Genomic DNA, 23,292 nt, shown 5'->3' on the forward strand with positions numbered 1-23,292 from the left:
AAAAGAAAAGAAGATGAAGTAGAAGAAGAAACAAGAGTCGGAGGAAAAAAGAAAAAAAAAAACAAAATTGAAATTATGAAAATAATAAGAGAAAATAGAAGGTCAAGAGAGAGAGAGGAAAGAAATGAGAAGTAAAAAAAATTAAGAACGCCCGAGCTCACGAGAAGCGGAAAAGACTTGACACTTGCTTCTCTTGAGTATAGAGACGACGTTTTTCGTTCTTTGCATAACAGGGGTTAGAAAATTTCTCACAATCGCGCACCTTTCGGGCGAATTGGAATTTTTCACTGGAAAGAGGAAAGAAAAAAACCTCATTTTCAGACGCCGGCGAGCCGCGAGGTCCTTAATCAACCCTCCTGATCGAATTCGCACCCCAAATCCCGTCACAGCGCGAGGCACACGCGTCGTCTCGGGATCAGCTATATGGAAAATATTTTCTTAACGAGTATTCAATTTCACCTATCGTTCGCAACGTCGTCTGCAGCCCCGTTGGCTCGGTTAAGCCCATATTCGAAAATTACTTTCATCGCGACGTGTTATAATAGCAGTTAAGTGGGTTTCCTCTTTTTTTCTTTCTTCTTTTAAACTCACTTTTCTTCTTTTTTATCCTCCCGATTCGATACGCTCGTTCCGCGACGTATTGAAATTAAATATCGAGAATATCCGGCGCCGCGGTACCTCGTTGATAAAAATTCCGTTAAAATTTCAATCGTGCGAAGGTAACCCGAGTGAATTATATCGCTTTTGAGGTAGACGAATAGTGTAAAATTCATTCCGCCGCGTGGTTCGACGATCTAAAATTACCGAAAACGAAACGCTTTCCTCGACATGTGAGAGCCGTATATTTATAAGCCTCGCAAAAATGTCAAATCACTCCCGTTGAGAAATAATTACAGAGATACTGGAGTTTCACCCTCGATGCGGAATCGACGAGGTTTAAGGGACCGTCAACGGCTAATGGCGAACAACGGCGAACGACGATTGGCCATTGTTTGGCTTTCCCGGTAAATGGCACATAAACAGAATCGCGGGGGGTTGCGATGACGGGGTGCCAGTTAACCAACCGGACTGAAGTATAATTTATCTGGATGGGGTGAAAACTTGGGCCGAAGTATCAGCCCTCGCCATTTGTTTAGATCCAAGTTATAAGAAAGAGACGAAATGAGCTTGCGGCAAAGAAGCGCAATCGGGAGCAGATATCATCCCGGGTTTTGCCGAATGTCTTTATTATTCAAAATCCATTCGTCCCAGGGTGATAATTTACATGCATCATATTTACCGACTACGCGAACTTATTCTCTCGGTGTCGCGAATCCTCGAGCCAAGCACTCAGCTCTATTGAAGCGGATGAAAGTGCATTCGTCGTCGTCTATATACCAGAGACCAACGTCAAGAATCCCCCCCCCCCCCCCCTTCCCACCCCGTGTAGTACAGTCAAGTTCACCAACCGCGAAAAATGGGATTGGTGAAAAAGATGTTTATTCCCCGCGTGGTGCATTCCTGCAGGGGGATCAGAGACCCCACGTACCGGACAAAGAGTAAATTATCACCAAGTTTGGCATGAGAAATATGACGCTTCTTCCGGAAAGTATTCGGCAAACTTTTTTTTCCCCGTCACTGCATTAAAAGCTATATTACGATTTTGCGGTTGTGATTCACCGAGGGAACAATGCTTCGATGTATCTTCACAACGTTGACGTCATTTATATACTGTACACATTGATTGATTGCAATCTGGGACGGATACGACTTGACAATGACAAAACGTGTTTGTTATATGATGTCTTTTTGTACATATAAGTAGGCATACCGGGCTGATTCTGGATACAGATTCCCATACTGACATTTACCGACACTTATCGACACTTAGCCGAGACACAAACCTTCTGTAATGATCGACGGTAGGGTGTATCTCCACTCTGATTGACTTTATCGATCATTGGAACATTCAGTTGTCCAACGTAATCGGTTGTCCGATAATTACCGATCTAGTACACCTAGTTCTACAAATCCGAAATTCCAACCCTAATCTCATACATAAGTTAAGGAACTGTAAATCAATATTAAGGCCGCCAGTTATCTTTGAATCGAGCCAATTCAATCGACTTTCAAGTAATTCTGGCATCACTGTTCGAACAGCGATTCATGACCCGACTATGAGATTTCTTGATAGATGTTAGCAGGGGAAATCCACCCCGTCGATCGGGAAGTTCCACCCACAGAATGTACGGACAAAGAGAGTGTTTTCTCGTATTTTCACGGAACATTGCCCCCGGAGTTCAGATTCCCAAATATCGTTGCAGAAGCGGGGAGGGAAAAGAAGTTAACTAAGTAGTGGGCAGTAACCTTAAATACTCGTTGCAGGTTTCGCGGGGAAAATTTACGGCCACTTTATATCTCGTCGGAGCTGAACGTTGCTGGAGAACATTGTGGGTAAATGATTGTGGAGGAGGGAGAAAGCTGTACGCGCATTGACTCCGGACTTCGACTGTATGAGTCACACATTTGGGGACCGATGAGCTTTCGAGTGTATATCGCTGGCTGATGAGAGTGCAGGCTCGACGATGATCGGAAGGGGAAAAATGTCAGGAGAAGTTAATACTCGTTTTGCCGTAAAGGTCGTCGAGATAAGTCCGGGAGCATTTTCAGGTCGCGAAGGTTTCAGAAGGAGAGAGAAAGGGAGAGTAAAAGAGATTTGGCAGGCTGAAGGACCTCCAACGAGAAAAAGCTCAGCTTGAGTTCGTATATAAAGGTTATATAAGTATATAAAGAGTTTTCGTCGCGGTTACGCGATATCGCGTTTAGATAAGACGTCTTTCGAGTGATTAAGACGGCCGCCCTCCTGCCTTCTACAGTGGTTCTTACCTCGGTTCAGAGACGACTGAGATATAATCCGATTTAAGTCTTCAGCGGCTAAACGACTTCCAACTTCGAGTCCTTTCGATAAGATATACAAAGAACAAAGATACACGTGAGAATGAAAATACAAAGACGCCTCACCGTCTATTCCTGACTGTCATAAAACTTTTACCTCGATTTATTCTGCGGAGCACTTCATGCTTCGACGACGTTCTGTGCTGAAGGAAGTTGGTTGGTCGAAAATCGATGCTCATACTCGGTAATTTAATTACAAATCGATCGTACATTGAATAGCTGTTGAATTATTACATTTTCAGGCTACAAAGATCGCTTTCCTTCGATCCAGAATTGTGAACATTTTCAATTGTCGAATAAAATTCAATTCTTTATTGGATGCGGTCAAAAGCCAAAGTTTAAAAAAAAGTATGATACATGCTGCAGCGATTTTACAAACGAAAAATAAGAACGAGCGGCAACAAGAAAACAAGAACAACTCCATTACCATTAATAATGTTGATATTCAATGGGGTTTTCGAGCCTCCCGGGTTCCATAGTGCCGGGTGCATACCTGCATATATGTACCATAAAACCCGGAGATCAATCAGTCTTTATGACACCCATGGACTACGCCGTGAAATCCTCAACTCGAAAATCCTCTACTGGTATTTTAACGACGCTCCGATGGCAACCGACGGAGCAACACGACCCCGTGGATTAATTTACAGCTTGTTTTTAAGAGGGTTTGACTTGTCAGGGGTTTAATGGGGCTTTATGGGGATGCGCTTTTCAACCACACTCGACACTCTTCCAGGACCTTTTAACATTTTCATTATTTTTTATTCCATTTTTTCGATTACTTTCCACTGCCAGACAGTAAGAAACACGGTCAACTGCCAGGATCATTCGGTCTATTACGTCGTACATATGGAAGATTTTATATCCGGTAAAGGTCAATAAAAAAATACTTATTACATACACGGTGATGATAAAAATGATTGATCGATTAATCGTAAACTGTCGCTTTTCATTTCGAAAGAATAAGCAGAGCCCATCATTTGATCGAAATAAAAACCAGAAGATAATTGTTCATTTTTTGGTTTGTTATTCCGTTTCAAAAAGCAGAACAATAAGTGCAGCTGAAGATAAATAAACCATCGAAGCGTGGTAGAGAAAAAAAAAAGAAACGAGAAACAAATCGATTTATATTTAGACTTCGCGCAAAGCTGCGAAAAGTATTCGCGTAGCGAAACAGTTGCGTTCGATTAATCAAATTAAAAAATAATTAAGTCCTCTGGTGGGTGGAGTAATTAATTTGCAGATTAATGCGCGATTACTTGGCAAGAAAAATAAGTCCATAAATTAAGTCGTTGGCTTTTCGCTCTCCCCGTTTCGCCACCACCCTCCTCCTACTTCGTCTTCCCGCAGCCGTATCCTTCCTTCCTCCCGCAGGATCCCCGGCAATCTTTTCATTGGCGAACGAACTCTGCGTCGTTCGACGACCCGACTGGATAAGTTATTGCCCAAGAAACGCACTTTGCATTTCCCAAAACGATTACATTCTTCTGTGCCCGTTGTATGTACGTATATTTCTGCTCTCTACCACCGGAATAAATCACTCAACTTTCTCGATTTCGTTCACCGTTTGCTACATACCGCCTCAAGAATACAAAGAAAGAGAGAGAGAGAAAAAAAAAAAAGAAAAAACTAATCGTCACAGACGCCGACTGCATTTGTCACGCAATTTACGGACTTGCGATACCAAATTTCGTAGGTAAATCGTTTTCAATTAGATTACACATCGATCGTCGAAGAACTCTTGAGCTTTTTACATTCATTTTACTCTGCAGCTTTCAGCAAAACCATATTATATTATACCTTAATTCGAGTAAAGATTAATAAAAATATTCTTCATGATACTTAAGTGTCGTAATTATTCTGCGAGTGATCTTAACGACTTGCATTTTCGAAAAAAAGTATGAATTCTTCAATTCCCTGCCGCTGTCAGTTGCTTCAAAGATGGCTTTAAACTCGCCAAGGGAACCGGAAGCGAGTTACGGCCGCAAAATTCGGGGCTGTGATATTGGCAAGGGGACAGCAACACGGTTAAGTAAACGTAAATCGAAACTGCTGACTGTATAACCTGCGGGAAGATTGAAAGACGCGGGACGTTTTTTTATGTGACACAAAGTAGCACTTTGCCAAATGATCCGAATCTTTTCAGAGCGCCCACCGTGCGAAAATCCCACCCGACCGATTCGGATCCCTGCCTGCTTGGCTATGCAGTTGCCACACGACCAAACGACCCAAAGCCAACTCAACCTGACGTCAAAAATCCCCCGTAACTCCATTCTGTGAATCATCAAGTAAATATAAAAAGATCCGCGCTCTCCGATACGCGAAACACAATTTATTCCTCGTACGAATTAAACATACGCATGAAGCACAAGATACGACATCAATTTTTTGCCTGTGTGCAAAATTTTTGAGATTTATCTTCAGCCATCTCCGCAAAACTCTCTTGTTTTAAGTAAGAACAAAATTTGATCACTTCGAACCCTTTGATTGTAAATCCTTTTTCCAAATAGTAATATTATAATATGAGCTTGCGTCATCCGTATTTGCTCGGAAGAATTTCTATCACATAAAAATGATGCTGTTTCATGCTTAGTGTCCAACATCACTGGCACAAACAACATTGCATCTGTTACAGAGATTTGTTGATAAATTTTTCCGCTTCTCCTAATATTCGATTCGGTCACACTCGGCGTCATTTGTCCTCAGGCTTGGAAATCCTTTGACCTTGGATCTTGACTGGAGGATGTTCTCCTCCAGACATTCGACCGCGAATATCAGATCATCAGCTTTCCAAGCAGACGCGACGGTCTTTCTTGAATCGCGAACAGGCTGACGCGACGACCTTCGTCGGCATAAATATTAAACCAAAATGATACCAGGCGAGATCGCAACCCTAAGACCTTGCGCCGATGCATAGAAGAAGGATCACGCGGATTTACCGCAGATTCACCCCTCGTTCTACAATATCGCATTTTTCTCATACGGGGGCGCGTGTATATTATCCAGCACCCTGCAGAAACGCTGTTATTATTTTACGCTCCACGCGAGGTTGAACAATACGCGAATGAAGCGTACGTGCTTCGAGGCGGACCTTTCAAGGGTGCGAGTGCGTATTTAAATCGATTTCGAAAGCCTCGCGCCAACTTCTTACCATGGGAGTCGCCCTTTGGCCCCGCGGCGCTCCTTCGCTCCTTTCAGACGCCATGCCTCGACCCCTCGGCCAAAAACTGACTGATCGAGTCCGCGACACTTGAACCGAATTACACACCCTCCGTATTTATACCGCATTAATCACATTTGCCACGCGGTATTTTAAAACGCCCTGTAGGCCTGCAACGGTTAAGTTATGGGCTCTCATGATACTCTGTCGAGTTCGACCGCGCAGGGGAAAACTCGGCGCTTGATCTGCGGCCTTGACAAATGGGAAGTAAAGTGAATTCCTCGAAATCAGAGGGGATTTTTTTTTTCTCCAAGTAGTTCGAAACGTATGGTGCTGGAAAAGCGGATTACTTCGGGAAGCTGCTGCACGAAAAATCAATACCTTTAATATCAAATCAACTACCTGCTTCAACAAATTTGTATAAAATAGTTTGTTTTTTTTCGGTAAAACGAGCTACGGTAAAGTGTAATCGAACGATTTCACTAAATTTCTAACCATTTTGAAATGACTTTAAGTGAATCATAAAATTATTTCAGCAGTATAAATTCTTGTATTCAAGTATGTAAAAAAGATGTTAATTGTAGTCAACGAATTGGACAATTATTTCAGAATTAGTCAACTTACGACTTGTCTCGTGATAAAGCTAATAAAAAAAATATCGATTTCGGACCAAAGAACCTCCTTCAAATTCCTGAAGAAAAACAAACCTTACACGATAAGGAAGCGCCAAGAAGTAAACTGGTCGCCGTGAGGTGATGCAGTAAGTTGGAAAGAAGCGTGCGGCGTTACACGAATGACAAGAACAAGAATAAGTAAAAGTTCTTATCATTTTCGTCGAGGAGTTGATTTCCCGTTGGAAAAGATATCGCGGTTTTGAAAGAGAAAATCAGAGTTTTACCCGGGTTTTCAAACTTTCTGTCCAAATCGGTGAATATTTTTCACAGCAACGAGATATTCCCGGTTCTATAACATTCCAAAGAAAAAAAAAAATAGGACAATTAATAACAGAGGGGACTTTTGTCCGATTCATTAGCGGAGCACAAAAGTGGCTTAAAATAATTAAGTCTGCTGTGGATAATAGCTATTCTAATATCCTATTGTTGAATCCTCTGGATTTCTGATTCTCGGTTATTATCTTCATGCTCTCCCTCATTGTCCCCGGCGTTCCTTTGTTTTTATTTTATCATATTTTTCCCTCTCTCTCTCTCTCTCTCTCACTTTCTCCTTCCCTCTATCACCGCTTTCTCGGGGCTCGATATCTGCCATCGACCCCCGACTCTTCAGTCTGCTTCATTTAATTCTCACTGTTTTTGACTCCGGCTTTACCGCGCGCAGCATTCTCACGTATTTCGTTTAATTTCTCTTGTCCTTGTATTTTTTTTTCCTTGTTCATTTTTTATTTATTTTATTCTTTTTTCTCAGCTTTTTTATCATCCTTCTCTCGCGATCCTGCGGCGACATGATTAACGTCGCTGTAGGTGAAGAACTCACCGAGTATAAGGATGACGACTACCTCACTCGCTTTCTCCCTCTCTCTCTATCTCTCTCTCTCTCCCTCTTTACCTCTCTTTCAGGTATACTCGTTGGTTTCAAAGAGTAGAAGGCTGGCGGATGTTTGACGCACGGATAGAACAACGTGTGTCTTTTTTCATCTCATTTACCCCCCCGCGGGCCTTTCATCTTCCGTATAATGTATAATATAATCTCGCGAGTTTAATTGAATTTTTCTTTATTATTATACGCGTGTGTATATATATATATATATATATATATATATATATATATATGCTGTATTTGATTAAAGTATATAATACAACGTCTTGTTTTTATTTTCACCCCCGCGACTCGCTCTTCTTATTCGCCGTTTCTTCTTCCCGTTTAAATTCTAAAACCAGACAGCATTCCGTCTCGGGATTCCCGGTGCAGAACGCCACGCGAAAGACAAAAGCCTCTTTTTTAATTATCGTTCGTATATACCAGCCAGGCGACACGTAGTACTTTGCGGAACTTTTTAATATTATGTAGATCCAAATCCCAAGTTAAATAAAGCATTCATAAATTCACTCGTCCGTGGAAAGAAAAATACATGCGCATATTTTAATCCACCCTCCGCCCGTTCATGATCCTTTTATCTTATTTCTTTCACCCTCCTTCTTCGGCTCCTGCCTCTCTTCGCCATAGGTATATTCCTTTGTCTCACTGCGCGATATCTCTTATCTTACGATGAACCGAATTTCGTTCCCGCTCTAAACTCCTCGAATACAGTATCGAGTTATTTTTCACTTGTTTTTCATCTTCTCTCCACTCTCTCTTTTTTTTTCCATCCCCGTTCCCCGTTTCTTTTTTGTCCTTCCGGGTTTGAGAGACCGCTTAAATTCAACGAGAAAAACTTATTATATCTTCTGTTTACTTTTTATCCTTGCCCATAGAACAGGGAGTTCCACTTTTTTTCCTCTCTTGTTTACATTAATCACTAAGCGATGAAAAATGAACGCGCCTCGCGGTAAAGAGAATTACTAAACTATGAACCACCCATTAAAAACTATACCCGACGGTACAGATTATACGTAGACTGAAAACGCGGGCTATAGATACCCCGCACTTTGTACTCGTTAAAAAGCACTCAAGACGGCTTGAATCGCGATAATCAATATGCAAGACGCAGAGTCCTTTTAAGGGGTGGAAAAAATGAATTTATGCTTCAGGGTCGGCTTAGCTGTTGAATCGCGAAGAGTCGGCGATGCCATTCTCACTGCTAAAGGAATTCTAAATTCATACAAATTGCTCGACGAAGGTGAGCGACACTCTGCAAACATCTTACGGAATTTGGATTAAGCGCCATTGCATTAGTCCCGTTTCCTCTGCTTCCGATCACGCCCAACTGCCTCGCCCTTCTTAAGCTTTCCGTTGCATGAAAACGCCAATGGTCATTTACTCCATGGGAAACTGACAAAAACGACGTGCCTAAAACGCGTTGAAACTCATTAGAACCTGGAGCTGACCATTCATTGACCGACAAACAAAGCGGAAAAACGTATTGAACATTGGTAACAAAGTCTCAAAGACGAGGAAGATGAATCTCGAAAAGTTTTTAAAATCGACCTGTATGTATGCGTATTTACTAGGGTGTTTACAAAGAAACAAAAATTCTTTTCCTTCCAAACAGGTTCTAAAGTTTCGTTTAGACATAAAAATACGCCTGTTAAAATTCGAACTCTTAATATTAATATCAAGAGGTTGCGCATCGCACTTTTCTATTTTCCATAAAAATAACACGGTGTGGTTTTTGTTCCGTCTGGTTTTTATAAGGAGCTAATGATGCATCGTACAGAAAATTCACAGACACATTTTCGTAGATAACTGAACACCCTTCAAAAAACGTCTGTTATTATTTACTGATAAATTCACGCGTTCAAAAGTTATTTAAAGTAAAAAGTTATAAAAGGACCTTGAATAACTTTTGAAAGAGTAGATTTATCATAAAATGATAAGATACCTTTTTTTAAGAGCGTTCAATTCTCTACGAAAATATGTTTGCGAATTTTTTATACGACGCATCGTTAACTAGTTATAAAAATCAGAAGGAACAGAAACCATTTTTCCGATATTATCCTGGTGGAAAATAGAAAACAGTGGTGCGCAGCCTGTTAATGTTAATAACGTTAATATTAAGAGCTCTAATTTTAACAGGCGTATTTTTATACCTAAATGGAACTGTTGAATCTGTTTAGAAGGGAACAGTTTTTTTTTTTTTTTTTTTTACACATATTCGACCTCATCGCTCATCTACCGCAGCAGCGAATGTTTGTTCGTCAGATTAACTCCACAAATTCTAAAGTATGAATCTAAACGTTGAGAAAAATTCCATCGATAGTTGCAGGTGCAACCGATAACCGGTGTTTAAAGTGAAATATTTCAAGCGCATAATGATCAGGCATTGAATTCCATTATTCCAAAATGGGATCGCGGGTCATTACGAGCAGACAAACGCAACGAGCAGCCAGGTAATCTTTCGTCCACGGTTCCGTAAGGACAGCCAGACACGGGTTCGTTATTTCATTATATCCAAGGAGGGGGGCTGTTAGTCTAAGCAGGAGCAGGAGCAGCAGCTGAGGCAGTAATCACCAGAGACAGGTTGCCTACGCGTTACGCAATGCGTTGTACCTACGTTATACGCCGAGTTGCGCTAACGGTGCGTGAACTCGTTATTCTCGCGTCTGACCCCGAGTTCACACATATACCTACATATATATATGAATATACATAGGTATGCATGTGTGTATAATTGCCATAGTTGGCTGTTTCGCTCACCGCGTGACCTTAGCTACGTACCTCACTTCCACTTGATTTATCATTCCACTATTATATATCCCCCCCATTCGTTGCACATCCAGAAAGAAAACGCTGGATTCGCGATGCGGTTTCCCTAACACTTGATTGCAGCCTCTACCTTTCGACATGATACGAAACTCGGTTGATTGAATGGAATTAGAGAGTCCAGACACGGTGAGCCAGTGATTGTTCGGTTCGATCGATACCCTCTGATAATAGACGAAACTAGATCCATTCAACCGACCATGCCCAAGGCATAAATCCGTACACTGACGTTACGCTCTCCGATCATCCGTCTAACGTCCACCTTCCGTTACTACGCTGTTACGCAACTATTGTGACGTCCTTGAACCGGTATAATGCCTGGGTAATTATGGGGGTCTTGCAGTATGGTGCAAAACAGCGTGGCGAACTCAGGTCGGATCGTTTGTAATATACATCGTAAAAAAGAATCGAAAAACAGCCGAAAATTTTGGAAATTACACGGAGTCAACTCGTCGAGGGCGATAAGATCGAAACGTGAAACGCAAGCTTGGCCTCACCTCTCATCGCCGTTTAATATAATATAATATACAAAACTTGAGGGTGAAAAATTTCCGACAATTATCAAAGCACACTCTTGACTCCTCGACACGGTGCAACCGGGGTATTTGCTTCTAATAATAAGGGATGGATGAGAAGTGGGTATAGGAGAATGCGGCGAGGGTGAAGAAGGCGGGGGCGGAGGCGAGGGGTGCGGTTTAATCAGAGGGCTGTCTGACGTGATTAACTTGAGTGAGTGTGAGGGTCGGGAAGGAGGTCCCTGTCATTCAGGCTGTTTATCATATCACCGAGCGGTGGCAAATTTTATGCGAACGTTTCCCGCGGTTTTCCTCGGCAAATCGTCGATTCTTTCAAGTAAAAATACGGGAAGAACACCCGGAAGAAATTCATTCGAATTTTATTTCCACTTGATTTATCATTTTTCAAAGCGGGATCTATGCATGTATGCATGTATCGAAAGCCCGCTGGAAAACTCGGAGGATCCTGACCCCTTTGCAGCGATTGATTGTCTGGCTGACGCCATTTGCATAGCCGAACGTTTTTGTTATTCGTGTGGAAGATCTCCCATTTCACGTCTCGCGGAGGATTTCCTCGAGTCGAAGAAGGAATTACGGAACCGCTGCAGGGAAATAATCGGAAGAACTGCCGGGTCTGGCAAATGCTTTATGGGTGTTAAGAATACCGTAGACGGTTGCGAAATCTCGGGCTAATTTAACCCGTTATTATAACGATAAGGCGGGTCGGTGGGAAACTCTCGAGAACTACAATTCTCTACTCTCCCTCTCTTTATCTCTCTACGTCAGTCTCACGTCAGACCAGCTACGCCAGATGCTGCGGGGCTGAAATCTTCACGGTGCTGCGGACGTGAGACGTCATCGCCAAATAGTTCCCCCGGAACCAAGCTTCGCAACGGGGCCACACAGACGTCTAATTAACAATAATTTGCTAGATTTTAACCCGCGTTTCATCCCTTGCTTAAATCTGAACCTCCTGCACGAGGCAGAAATGAAAGAAAATGCGAAGACGAAGTGAAAGATGGAATTTACCGCACCGTCACGACGTTCTTTCGGAATTCTTCACCGCGATCCTGCACGTATTGTGAGAATTTTTCAATGAGATGGCGACGCTACGCGTTGCTACGTCAATCCCAGTGCAGCTGAAGCGACGAGGTACCTTAACAGATGACGAAATACATCCACCAGCTCGCAAGCTTGTTTGGAAATGGAATTCTGTTCGTCCTCTCTCACTGTCGAAATTCAATCAATTTTTTGTTCCACGCGTACATGGATACCGCGTTTCGAAATTTTTAAGAGAAGAGACTGGAGTTCTTACTCTCGGTGCAGCTGGCCTACACGATTAGCCTTCAATTCCGAATGACGCAAGGACTCACGCTTGCTTAGATCCGCTACTCCGGATTATCCAGGCGCACCGTTTCACGTCGAAATGAGATTTCTATTATGTTAATTGTCCGTCCTCGACGGAGAAGCAATGCTACCGTGTACTCGCAAGATACGAACTTCGAAGATTGAATAAAAGAGACGGAGTTTCGCGTCTTAACCCTTTGAATCACATGCGTTATTGCGCCAAGTCAACTTTTACAACAAGTTAGTATTCTATGGTTCTTGAGGTTACTGATTACGAATCTGAAAACAGATTTAAAAAATTTAAGTTGATGGATCCAATATGGCGGGCGAAGATTTCAAATTTGATCGAATGCGGTTAAAAAATACTTTATGCATGGATTTTCTCGGCTGCAGATTAGATTAGCTGTACTGAATTTGCAAAATCTAATTTCAGATTCGTAATCAGTAGCCCCGAAAATCCCTGGACAGAGTTTTTTCTCCGGATTCGATGGAATTTAAAATTTTCGTCCGCCATATTGGATCCGCCATCTTGAATTTTTGAAATACGATTTCAGATTCGTAATCAGCAGCCCCAATAACTTCTAATTTATATAAAACATGCATATGTTCAAAGGGATAACTTTCTCTGAAATGAATTATTCCTTCAATTTCTACGATTTCTTTCAATCAATTTGTTTCTAACGATAATAATTTACATTGTGTCGCAATGATTACTCTCGAGTATTGAAAACCTGTTGGTAGGTTATCGGAAATAGCAAAACATCGCGAAGAAATATGTTTTCAAAGTTCTCTAATTATACAAAAAAATGGATATAAAATATAGTGGTAAGAATACTCACCAAGTCACGTGACAAAAATGTCAAGAACAAGAAGAAAAGAGTTGCAAATTTGTCAGTTCTGACTCACCATCGAAATTAGCCGAGGGTTTATCCATGCTTGCTGCATGTTGTCGTCCAGATAGCGTTTTGCGATTCTGGCGATCGTTTCCTGCGGCTCTTTCTTCTGGATCGAAACCGTGGCAATTGGAACGACATTCGCGTTATTTCTGAAACAGGTAAAAGAGAAAAAACTTTGTACCATCCAAAAAATACTATACTTATACATATGTACACTGTGAGATCCTTGTTTTTCTCGCCATCAAGAGAAGAGCGATTTTCGTTCACAGATCATTAGCCATCGTTTTGCGGGATTCATTTTCGCCGCTTCCCGCAGGTTTATTCGGCTAAATCGCAGCGATTCCGAGACGATCGGTTCGCCTCGCTGCCGGCGGTGTTATCAATAATAGATCCCGATTGCAGTGCGGGATATTCCCCGTCAAGTTTCCCCCGTTTTTGGAACGCCGAAGAGACGCAGTTGCGTTCGCCCCGGGCAAATTCGTGGCCCCATCCTGCGGATCTTGAGAAGGAGTCGCGAGGGACCGGGAAACTACTCGTTTGCCATATACGCCTGTCATAATCCTCAAAGAGATAAGATTTCGGGAGCCTCGGGACAAACGAGAAACGAGACGGCGACCCCCGGAAATCGTAAAAATTCTCGCTTCCGATTTTATGGGAGATGCGCTTCAAACGGATCAAGTAATTGATGCGAAAGAAATAACGCCGTGCCAAATCATGTCCAAGTAAAGTTGTTTTTCAATTATTTATAATTCCGTTAAAAAATTCTAGGATGATACAGTTTCTGCAGCTTCTTCATTCTGACTAATTATCCATGGACGAAACTCTTTCGGTTTAATTCTTGATCTGCTCACCTTTGTAATTTTTTCATTTTGAATATAAATTTCAAGCACTTCGTCGTATTCAGTTCGGAATCTTGTTTCGCGAAAGGTCGAAACATATTCTGAAAAACAGCTGTACGAGACACGCGTTGCGTAATAATCCACCGTACCATGCATCATATTTTCCACGGAATACGCAGTTCGCTCTGCCTTTTGTGGCTACGCGATAGGAATAAGCGAAGCGTATATGCGCGTGATTGCGTCTAAATTATTCGGAATTACTCTCCTATAATCAGACTTTGATTACACAGCAGCCAGAGTCGGACTGTTTCAGAGGAGAAGAGCGTGCCTCGAGATGCAATGGTTATTCTAAACATAATTGAACCTCGTATTCACGGGCGATTATTCTCATCGCAGAAGGAGGGCAAGCTGCTCGTATTTCAACTCTTCGTGTATTCCTTTTTTCGGACAATCATACTTTACAAGCTGTATAAACTTTTAACCTACCTCACCATTTACGGCAACAGTCACTGATTTCTATCTCCATTGTAAAATTAAATTAAGAACGTCGGAATAAACCTTTGGACTGAACTTCTTCTTCGAGTAGTTAACGAATAACATTTTGCCGTGTGATTTAATGGATTAAATTAAAATTCTTCTTCTCTCTGTCCTCTCAAGTTATAATAATATCATACCGGCATTGAAATGGTCGAGCTAAGGATTCGTTGGCTCGCATTGAGCGCACACAAACGGCGAGAAAACGGTTCGCCGTCTAACGGCCAATTTTACATACGGTCAGGTTATGAAGGCTGTTTGTCACGAGTTAATTACGACTGAAGTTTGTTATGACTTGTGTCCAACCCGGGCTGGCTACCATTCGGCAAATGTTAGCTTAGGTTCGTCGGTTTAAATTATTACCAAGCTGTTTTGTGTTTCGCATTCAAACACCTAGGTCACCGTTTCAAACCCAGCTGCTGGCCTCTGCGCTCGGCGAAGAATAAATCACGCCACTCGGCGCCATGCTCGGCTCATTGGTCCGTTCATTCATTCGTTCATTCGTTCATTCATCCATTCATTCATTCGGGCATTCGTATCTTCGTTCGTTTATTTCGTTATTCAAAGCGGTCAGGGCCACTCAGAAACCAAGCTTGAAAAGCATCCTTGGAATTCAACCTGACGATCCAGAGAGAGGAAGAGATAGGGAGAGAGAGAGAGAGAGAGGGAGAAATGTCATTGCCACCAACTCCGGCGATACGAGACAGGCATTTTTACTCCTCCGATTTTTCCCGATCATGAATTATTGTCTATACAGTAAATAAAATTCCTATTTACCATTTCCTGAATATTCCTTAAACCCACTCCTCAAAAGCGGCAACACGGAGGTAGTAGAAGTAAATACTGGGTACATATCCGACTCTTTTACACACCACAGTGGAAGCCAAGGCGAAGGCAATCTGGCCGGCACTCCTTCCACTGCAGGGAGGGGTTCAAACTCACGTGTCATTAACTCCCACGCCCGAGTGGAACACAATGTTAAACGTTTAACGCCGTTTCTCGCCCATGGTTCAACGACGGAAATCTTGACCCCCTCAACTCTTTCTTCACTCGAAGTAGGGTCGTTTTTCTTCACTTTGCGCGAAAACAAAACGAACGAGGTTAGCTAGCAGGAATCATTATTTCTGAGTCTAATTACCAGCTGCCAGTTCCAGATTCAAACTCTAGTTTCCATATTCGTTCAAGAGTCGATCGAAAAATTAGGAACCGATGCTCGCGTCGAGAGAAAAGAAACAGAAATGGAAGAAATGGAAGAAATCGAAGAAATCGAAGAAATCGAAGAAAGCACCACCAAGCCAGGATCACTTCCAGAGGTCAAAGGACGCGAGATCCTGGCAGGTAGGTGGATAGGCCGTGAAGCAGATGCGTGTGGATATACCTGGGATCCTGGGACCGGGCAAAAGCGTGGTCAGGTACCGGCGAGGCCTGCGGAGGACGCTAAATTACGAAGTTTATCGTCCGCGGGGTAATAAAATCCGAAGGGCCGATCGGAGGTGAGCTCCCGGTCCACGTGGTCAGCGAGTTCGATCCCCGGACAGGGTGAATGAATTGTGGGCATCCCCCCACGGGTTTTCGTCCATCTCTGGAGCGGTCCATGAAATATCGTCCGAGCTCGTTACCGACGCGGTATTTTCGGCTCCTCATTACTAGCCGTATTTATTTACGACGTACGCCATAGTCGGGAGAGAAGAAGACGAGGAATAAGAAGAGGAAGGAATAACGAAAGGAAGAAAGAAATACTCGCGGATCTTTCCGTGCGTGTTCGGCGTGTTAAAACACCGTCTCAGCTCGCGTGATATCTCGCCTCCGTAAAACCTGCTCGTTTATCTTTCGGCGGTTTAAACAGTTTTCACAGCCCGTCGACGCGCCGTCCATACACACCAAAATACCTCCGCTTCTTCTTCCTCCCCATCCCCTGGTTTTCAGGATCCTACGGCATCAGCCGAACCGATTGACAGGCGTCAGAGAAGTTCTCCTGTGAACGAGTGAAAGCGCTAAATCGCCTTTCTTTACCAGTTGGTTAAAATGACTCGGAACTAGCGGAAATTCGAACGGTTGCGAACTTATCCGGTGGCGCGAAATTTGAAATGAGAATTTTATCAACTGCGAATTGAGAGACTTGTCCGCGAAGGCTACCGAATAACAATCCGCGGGCATACTTTACTCGGCTCGTCATAAAGTAATTTGAGGCGGACGGTAGCTTTACGACGGACTTACCGTGCTTCATAGGCCCCGCGCTCTTCGAACTCTTCTTTATTGAGTTTATAAGCCGTTTACGTGCCGTTTCACGCCGGTTAATGATCCTGCCTCGAGTTTTACCGGTCGCGAACTGGATGCGGCAACCTTTTCCCGGCGTGACAAGATCGGGTGAACCGAGTTTTGAGGTCGAGAGAATTGCAGAGAATAATAGGAATGATGCTGACGCCGTGGGATTGCGATAAATGTATTCTAAAGACGCGATTTAATGATCCATAACTTTGATGGGGTCTGAAAAAGCGTCGTACTTAATTGGAATGGATTCTTTCTCAAGTGAAATAGACTAAAAAAAAAAAAAATAGGAAAAACAAACTGAACGTTTTATTGATATGAGAAATAAAATGAAACCGAAAATATGTGAAGGTGTGGTATAAAATTCGGAACGACTATGCTCATAATTGATAAACGTGGGTTCGAACATCCCAGAATCTGGTTCTACAGATTTTTTTTTTTTTTTTTACGTCTTTCAGTTACGAAGGAGCGTGAAGTATCGTTTGTAGGAAATTTATCTTGAATCAAAAGGCTTATGGTCCTACTTCAGCTCGCTGAGGTTTATTGCTCGGGTAATATAGTTTCGCAACAAAAGAAAGCACGTCGGCAGCGTGCAGGGTTGGTCGGCTCGTAAAAATTGAACATCGCCGAAAGACGTTTAATGGTCTGAGAGAAAAGTGGCTACGGTAGCTGGGTGAAAAAAAGGGGGAATAGAGAGAAAGGGAAAATCCCCTCCCGAGAAGAAAACGCGAAGAAAAAGTAAAAGAAAAGAAAGAAATGCGTAGTATAAGAGGAGAAGGTGGAAAAAGGAAAATGACACGCAGCTGTGACGCGAGGCTCGGTGTCGTTTGATACGACGATAACGAGCCAGATGAAGTCGTAACGGTTAAGTGCAGCAGCGGTGTGAAATTATACCCTATGCTCGACTTCCCTTCCTGATCCTCCTTTTCCCGCACCCGTAACGCGTCTCCTCGATGCACTTGACGCTTGTAATTTCCATCAGAGGCTCACCTTATTACCGATATCGAGCCGACGACGCGACGCGCAGGTAGAGAGACGGAAGAGAAGGATCGCCTTTTATTGGATCCACGATCCGTTATCTCCTCGTTACATCCAGAGACTGCGGAGCGTGCTTGCGAAGCTCGTCCATAAATTCAGGCATAAAAAACGTGGATAGCTTTCGCAGCTGTTGGACTTGGCAAGCGACTTCGCAGCGTTCGCCACTTTATTCAATTTGCGGGAGTCGCATATTTCGAAATTGAAAGACCGGAGTTCTTCGAGTCATCCGCGACTCCTCGACGCATTGTTATAATACGTGTAATCCCCCGACTTGGTCAGTCTGCACACTGCTGGATTTCGCCCGACGCGCTCCGCTCCACACAGTCGGCGTTCCCCGGGCGTTTACCGCAGAGATTTAGGTGGCTCCCCAGTGATTTGTGGGCCCATTGTTCTCCTCGAGCGGCCAACTAAACTAAAAACTGGGCTACCGTCTAACCGAGGCTAACCTAATGGCCTTCGATTTTCGCCACCGCGGCTCTTGCACTCGCAGAAAACGGCGATGAATCGCGAATCTCTCTGCAACCAAGTGTGAAATTATCAAATCCTGCCGAACTTCGATAAATCAGAGCATAAAGTTGTTATGATAAATCTTTCCTCGTTTAAATTCCCCCGCCTGACCACATATGTTCATCACGTTCGGATAATATATCGACGGTTATCCGGTCTGAACAAGTGCCGAGCACGCGGCGACATGCCGCGATCGCTTTCTTTCCCTCCCTTTTCTTTTTTTCTCTACTAGAAAATTGTTTTCAGGGATTTATCGTTCGTGTAGTATCAAGATCTGGTATCTCTATTGAGAGATCAGGAATCTCGCTGAGAATGCTCGGAACGACACCTCGGCCTCTCCATCGAGACAACGACGTGTGTAAGGAAACTCGAAGGACCATGGAATGCCTGATCGGTATCTGAAATCAGGAACCATCCCATCGACAAGATTATTATTTTTCCAGCTAAATTTTCCGACTCAGCGATCAGTCGGTCAGTGGATCGCGGCTGTTGTAGATCAAGCTCCGCGAGTCCGGCAGGAAAGCTCCTCGCCCATCGAGCTGTCGAACGAGAACAAAGAGGAACTGCACCCTGGTTTATATTCTATTAGCAGAGTATCGGGACACAATTTTGTATCTCGCATCGCTGCATCTTTAATGGCAACGAGCTGTGGCGACGCAGCGGTGCATTGGTCCAGCACTGAAACGAGCGACGCATCGCCTGCAAGTTTCCCTTTCTGAGAACCCAACGAACTGGCTCCGGGCTCGCATGGAGAGCTTCGTTGTCTCAGTTCTCTTCTCCTCTCCTCCATCCCGCGCCATCTCTGCCTTCCAGCACTTGCCGCAGTTCCGTCGTCGGCTCTTCTCTTACAAATGGACCCGTCCGAGGACAGAAGGAACGACGAGACGCGTCGAACGACAGACGAGAGGCAGCCTGCGTTTGGCTTTCGGCTCTCCTTGTCATCGGATCCACTCCGAATCCTTTGGCGCATACAAGAAAAGAAGACGCAGATGATGAGGAAGAACTACAGTATCGATATTACCCAATCATCGCTGGCCAAATGATCGTCGTCAGCTCTCGAGGTTCGGAAAACCTCGTGGAACAGGGTCATCGATATGGTCTCCATACTTGTTCGGTACTGAATTCACGGCGATACTTTTACAACCACGCAGGGACTGTAGAGTGGCGATTTTTCGGTGGCGAAGTCCGCGCACAAAGCGAAACCACCCCAAGACGTTTAATTGCAGAAATCCCTCGGCGTGAACCGCAGCATCGTTTGATCCCGTGGCGCAGAGTGAATGCGAACCAGTCGCGCGCCGCGACCTCGTTATCGGGGATTAAAACTCATCTTCGAGTACGTCGAGGGCCGATCTACACAAACGGGTTGTATGAGTCGTCGGTCCTTTTTGTCTTGAACCTCGTCGACAAAAGCCCGGGAGATGAGACCGATAACGACGTTATGGTTCGCATGGTTATCTGATTGTCCAACTTCTATATCAGAGATACCCATACACTACCTGCTGGATCACCGGCATCTACCGTACGTGCATCGGCTTTACGGCTACGTTGCTGCAGGTTCTCGATTGCCGGATTAGATACAGTTCAATGTGAACCGAGCAATCGTGTCTAATTAGTTGCGATGATCTTGATTAACCCGCCGCTGTTTCACCGCTCTCTACGCATAGTGAACTCTACTCGACGTAGATACGATTTTACTATCAGATTTGATCAAATTTAATCTACACCTTTCGGAGCAGTGGAAAGTTCAAAACTAATAAAACAATGGACTTGGAGAGTAGAATGTCCTTGGACCGTGTTCTCGATCAGTGCAACTTGATGAAAAATTCAGGATGTTAACGTGCCCTTCTTCATTCCGATCTCCTGGATTCGTCTCGTATCTCCCAAGGCTTTCATCTTCGCTGGTGACAGTCGGACCGGGACAGGAGGAAATCGCATGTGCAGTGAATTCCATATTCCCCTCGGTGAATTCATGCTTATGAGTATAGAACGAGCGGTGGAGAAACGAACCCTCCGGTTAATATTATGATAATACACTTATATTCGTATGCAATGAGGGTGTTGTTACTGGAGGCGTTTGCGAAACCGGCTGGGGTCGCGTCCCGGTATCTCGACGAGCGTCTCGGAGCTAAACACACGTCCTGTATAACGTAATTTTATCGACACTTTAACGCACTGGATGCTACGGAATGTCCCTTCCGTCGAAGGGGAGCTGTCAAAATCCATTATTTCGATAGGTGCGTAGTTGTTTGGTTAAGATGGTGTTAATTCAGTGAATTGAAGCTACTCTCCGCCATCTTTAATACCCTCATAGTTGAGGTAGTTATAAATTTTGCTGTAACAACAACTAGCTCCGCTATTTCGTCAAGTTCTGTACGAACCTTTGGATGTAAAATAAACTGAAAATCGCTGACGATTCACTTGGTCCTGACGTTCAGGGGAAAATAAAATTGGGAACCTTTGGTAGCTGGGCATTCGAAATCGATCAACAGGATCAAACCGAATGGTCAGAAGATGAAAAACGGGGGTAAAGACGAGATAAAATTTGTTAAAAATTGGATGAAACCGTCGGCGAGGGGAGATAAATCGTTACTGAAACTCGCAGTCTACACGGCCGGTCCTACGTTTCTTAAAGAGGATGTCGTCGCGCTTCGACAAACAATAAATGTCTGCGCCTACTCGTCTACGGATACATCCTCCTTTCAGCCTCTTCCCCTTCGAACCCTGGAGCGCTCAAATCGCTCCTTTCGGCTCCCTCTCGACCGATAAGTGCGTTGTCTTGTCCTGCAGTGGCGTCGGGAGTGTCCAAATTTCCATAAACCTCGATGGCTCGCCGATCGCTATGAGATCCACCAGGATTCATCAGGCATCTTCGGGCTCCACGACTTTTACCGTTGCAAAAAATGTTTCCACTTAATTGAGGTTCTCTGTACTTTTGCCAATCCTGTTTCGAGATCTGGGAAAATGTACGGTAATGATTTTATCGGTATCTAACATCGCATGTACCGCTGAAATTGGGATCTGGTCCATTATTGCAGTAGCTTGAGAAGTGAAAAATGTCGGTGAGAAGATATTTGAAAAATACATGGTTAACTGGGATTCCTCAGTAGCTGAAGAATGTTTTTTTCTGGATTGTGATTGCAATTGATTTTGAAGCCGAACCTCGACTGGCCTTGGAATAAATTTTTCGATTTCCTCCATCCCACCAAATAATTCTTTTCGTGAAGCTTTCTTTTTCATCTGTAGCGTCAGATAAAACTTCAGGCAAAGTGATCGCGTCATTGATTGATAGAAATCGTGCCCCGGAATTAATTTACGAAAAATATTCCCTGTGCCTGCATGGGTTACACGGAGCTTTTTATGGGTTAGCTCGTAAACAATCGATGAATATGGATGTGGTTCGTCCCGAGCTTCGAGCCTCGAACCTGCTGGATGTGATCTCCGCAGATACATGCTGCTAGAATACTCTGCTGCAGACTAGGCAGCAGCTGAAACGTGCCCCACTTATACTACACTTCGAGAATATCGCTGCTGGAATCTATAAGAAACCTCCTGGGAGTTAAGCTCCCCCTCGTTTTCCATTCTTTCTAAAATATGATATCGCAGTAGCGAAGAATCCTCGCTCCGATCACTGTCTTGAATTCGTCATTCTTCGTTGTTTCAAGCTTATTTTTTTGATGTATTGGAATCTTTTTACAGCAAAAGCTGCATTAATGATAGAAAAAATTGACAATCCTTTACTGCAAACATCGTCCTATCTTACACATCTGACCCGATTACACCTGACATTACAGACGCGGTATCGTCCATTAGGGTTTCATCAATTTTGAGTACTACGTTCGAAGCACGCTCTTCTCCCCCATCTTGCAACACCTCTCAACAGCCTGACCGACTCGAATCTACGCACCATGAAAATTTAAGTGCCTTTTAATCGACATGAATAAAGATCGACGATCAGGTGTGCAGGTCAGGCGCGTCGCTTAAGACACACACGTGGACGCGGAAGCTATAATAACGGTATAACGGCGTACGACGAATACACAATCGACGACGAAGCTCATAAACGGGGTTTCGGAAAAATCGTCGACACCTACAACGAAGGTGCCCGTGCAGGGGTCCTGAAACACATTACGTATAATATATAAATTTATTCCGTAATATCGCTAGGACTTCCTCCATTGTCCCGCAACTCATGATCCTTTATCCCTCGGCTCCTCAGAACCTGCGCACTGTCACTGTTGCTCAAGAGAAGGTATCACCTTCCGCACCTACGTATTACGGGCCCGTTTTCCCGGACCGCATCCCAGCCACCCAGGAATCCTAGCGCCTTACCGCCCGCCGCGAACATTTTCATAAAGTCCCTCATAAAACACTCGTGCGTAGATAAAGCGTCGGGTAACCTGGCGCAGGATCGACTCTCCGTCTCCTTTCCTCCTCTCGTAGGATCGGTAGGAATTTCTTCGACTTAATCCCCCACCCGGGGCCTTTATTGCCCATTCATAAAGGTGTGAATCCATGCACGGTACAGGGGCGTTAATTATGTTTTATGATAGCTTCAGCCTCGGGAACTCGGCGGAAATGGATACCGCGTTTGAACCAAGCGCGGGCGTTTTATCTCTGATCAGGAACCCTCGACTCGACTTTTTTGATGAGTCGAGCTTCGCCCATCCTGTTTCCTGCTTCCACCTTTCGCAAGAACTATTAAACGGACAGTCCGTTCTTTGTTTACCACGCGACCACTTCGGGAAGTCGAAGCTGCTCCCATACTCGTAGGTCAAAGTTTACGGAACGCGTTATTACAGTATCTCCGTCGTTATGATCAGGTGCGATTGCGTTTCTATATTCTGTTGAATTTTTGCCACTTCCAACCATTCTTACAT

General features: G+C 43.9%; 2 protein-coding genes across 3 annotated transcripts in view; one reads left to right on the forward strand and one right to left on the reverse strand.

Moving 5' to 3' along the window:
• Positions 1-23,292, reverse strand: part of LOC124215676 (uncharacterized) — a 310,475-nt gene that overhangs the window by 217,328 nt on the left and 69,855 nt on the right. For both annotated transcript variants that reach the window (XR_011176625.1, XM_046619357.2), the window contains exon 4: positions 13,240-13,378. Coding sequence is in view for 1 of the 2 variants with exons in the window: in XM_046619357.2 (XP_046475313.1) it covers positions 13,240-13,378 (139 nt within the window). In the remaining variant the exon portion in view is untranslated. The remainder of the gene's footprint in view (positions 1-13,239; positions 13,379-23,292) is intronic.
• LOC124214519 (uncharacterized) overlaps positions 1-23,292 on the forward strand; it is a 278,457-nt gene that overhangs the window by 94,885 nt on the left and 160,280 nt on the right. The window lies entirely within an intron of this gene.

Source organism: Neodiprion pinetum, chromosome 3 (assembly GCF_021155775.2).
Source record: "Neodiprion pinetum isolate iyNeoPine1 chromosome 3, iyNeoPine1.2, whole genome shotgun sequence".
Classification (NCBI taxonomy): domain Eukaryota; kingdom Metazoa; phylum Arthropoda; class Insecta; order Hymenoptera; family Diprionidae; genus Neodiprion; species Neodiprion pinetum.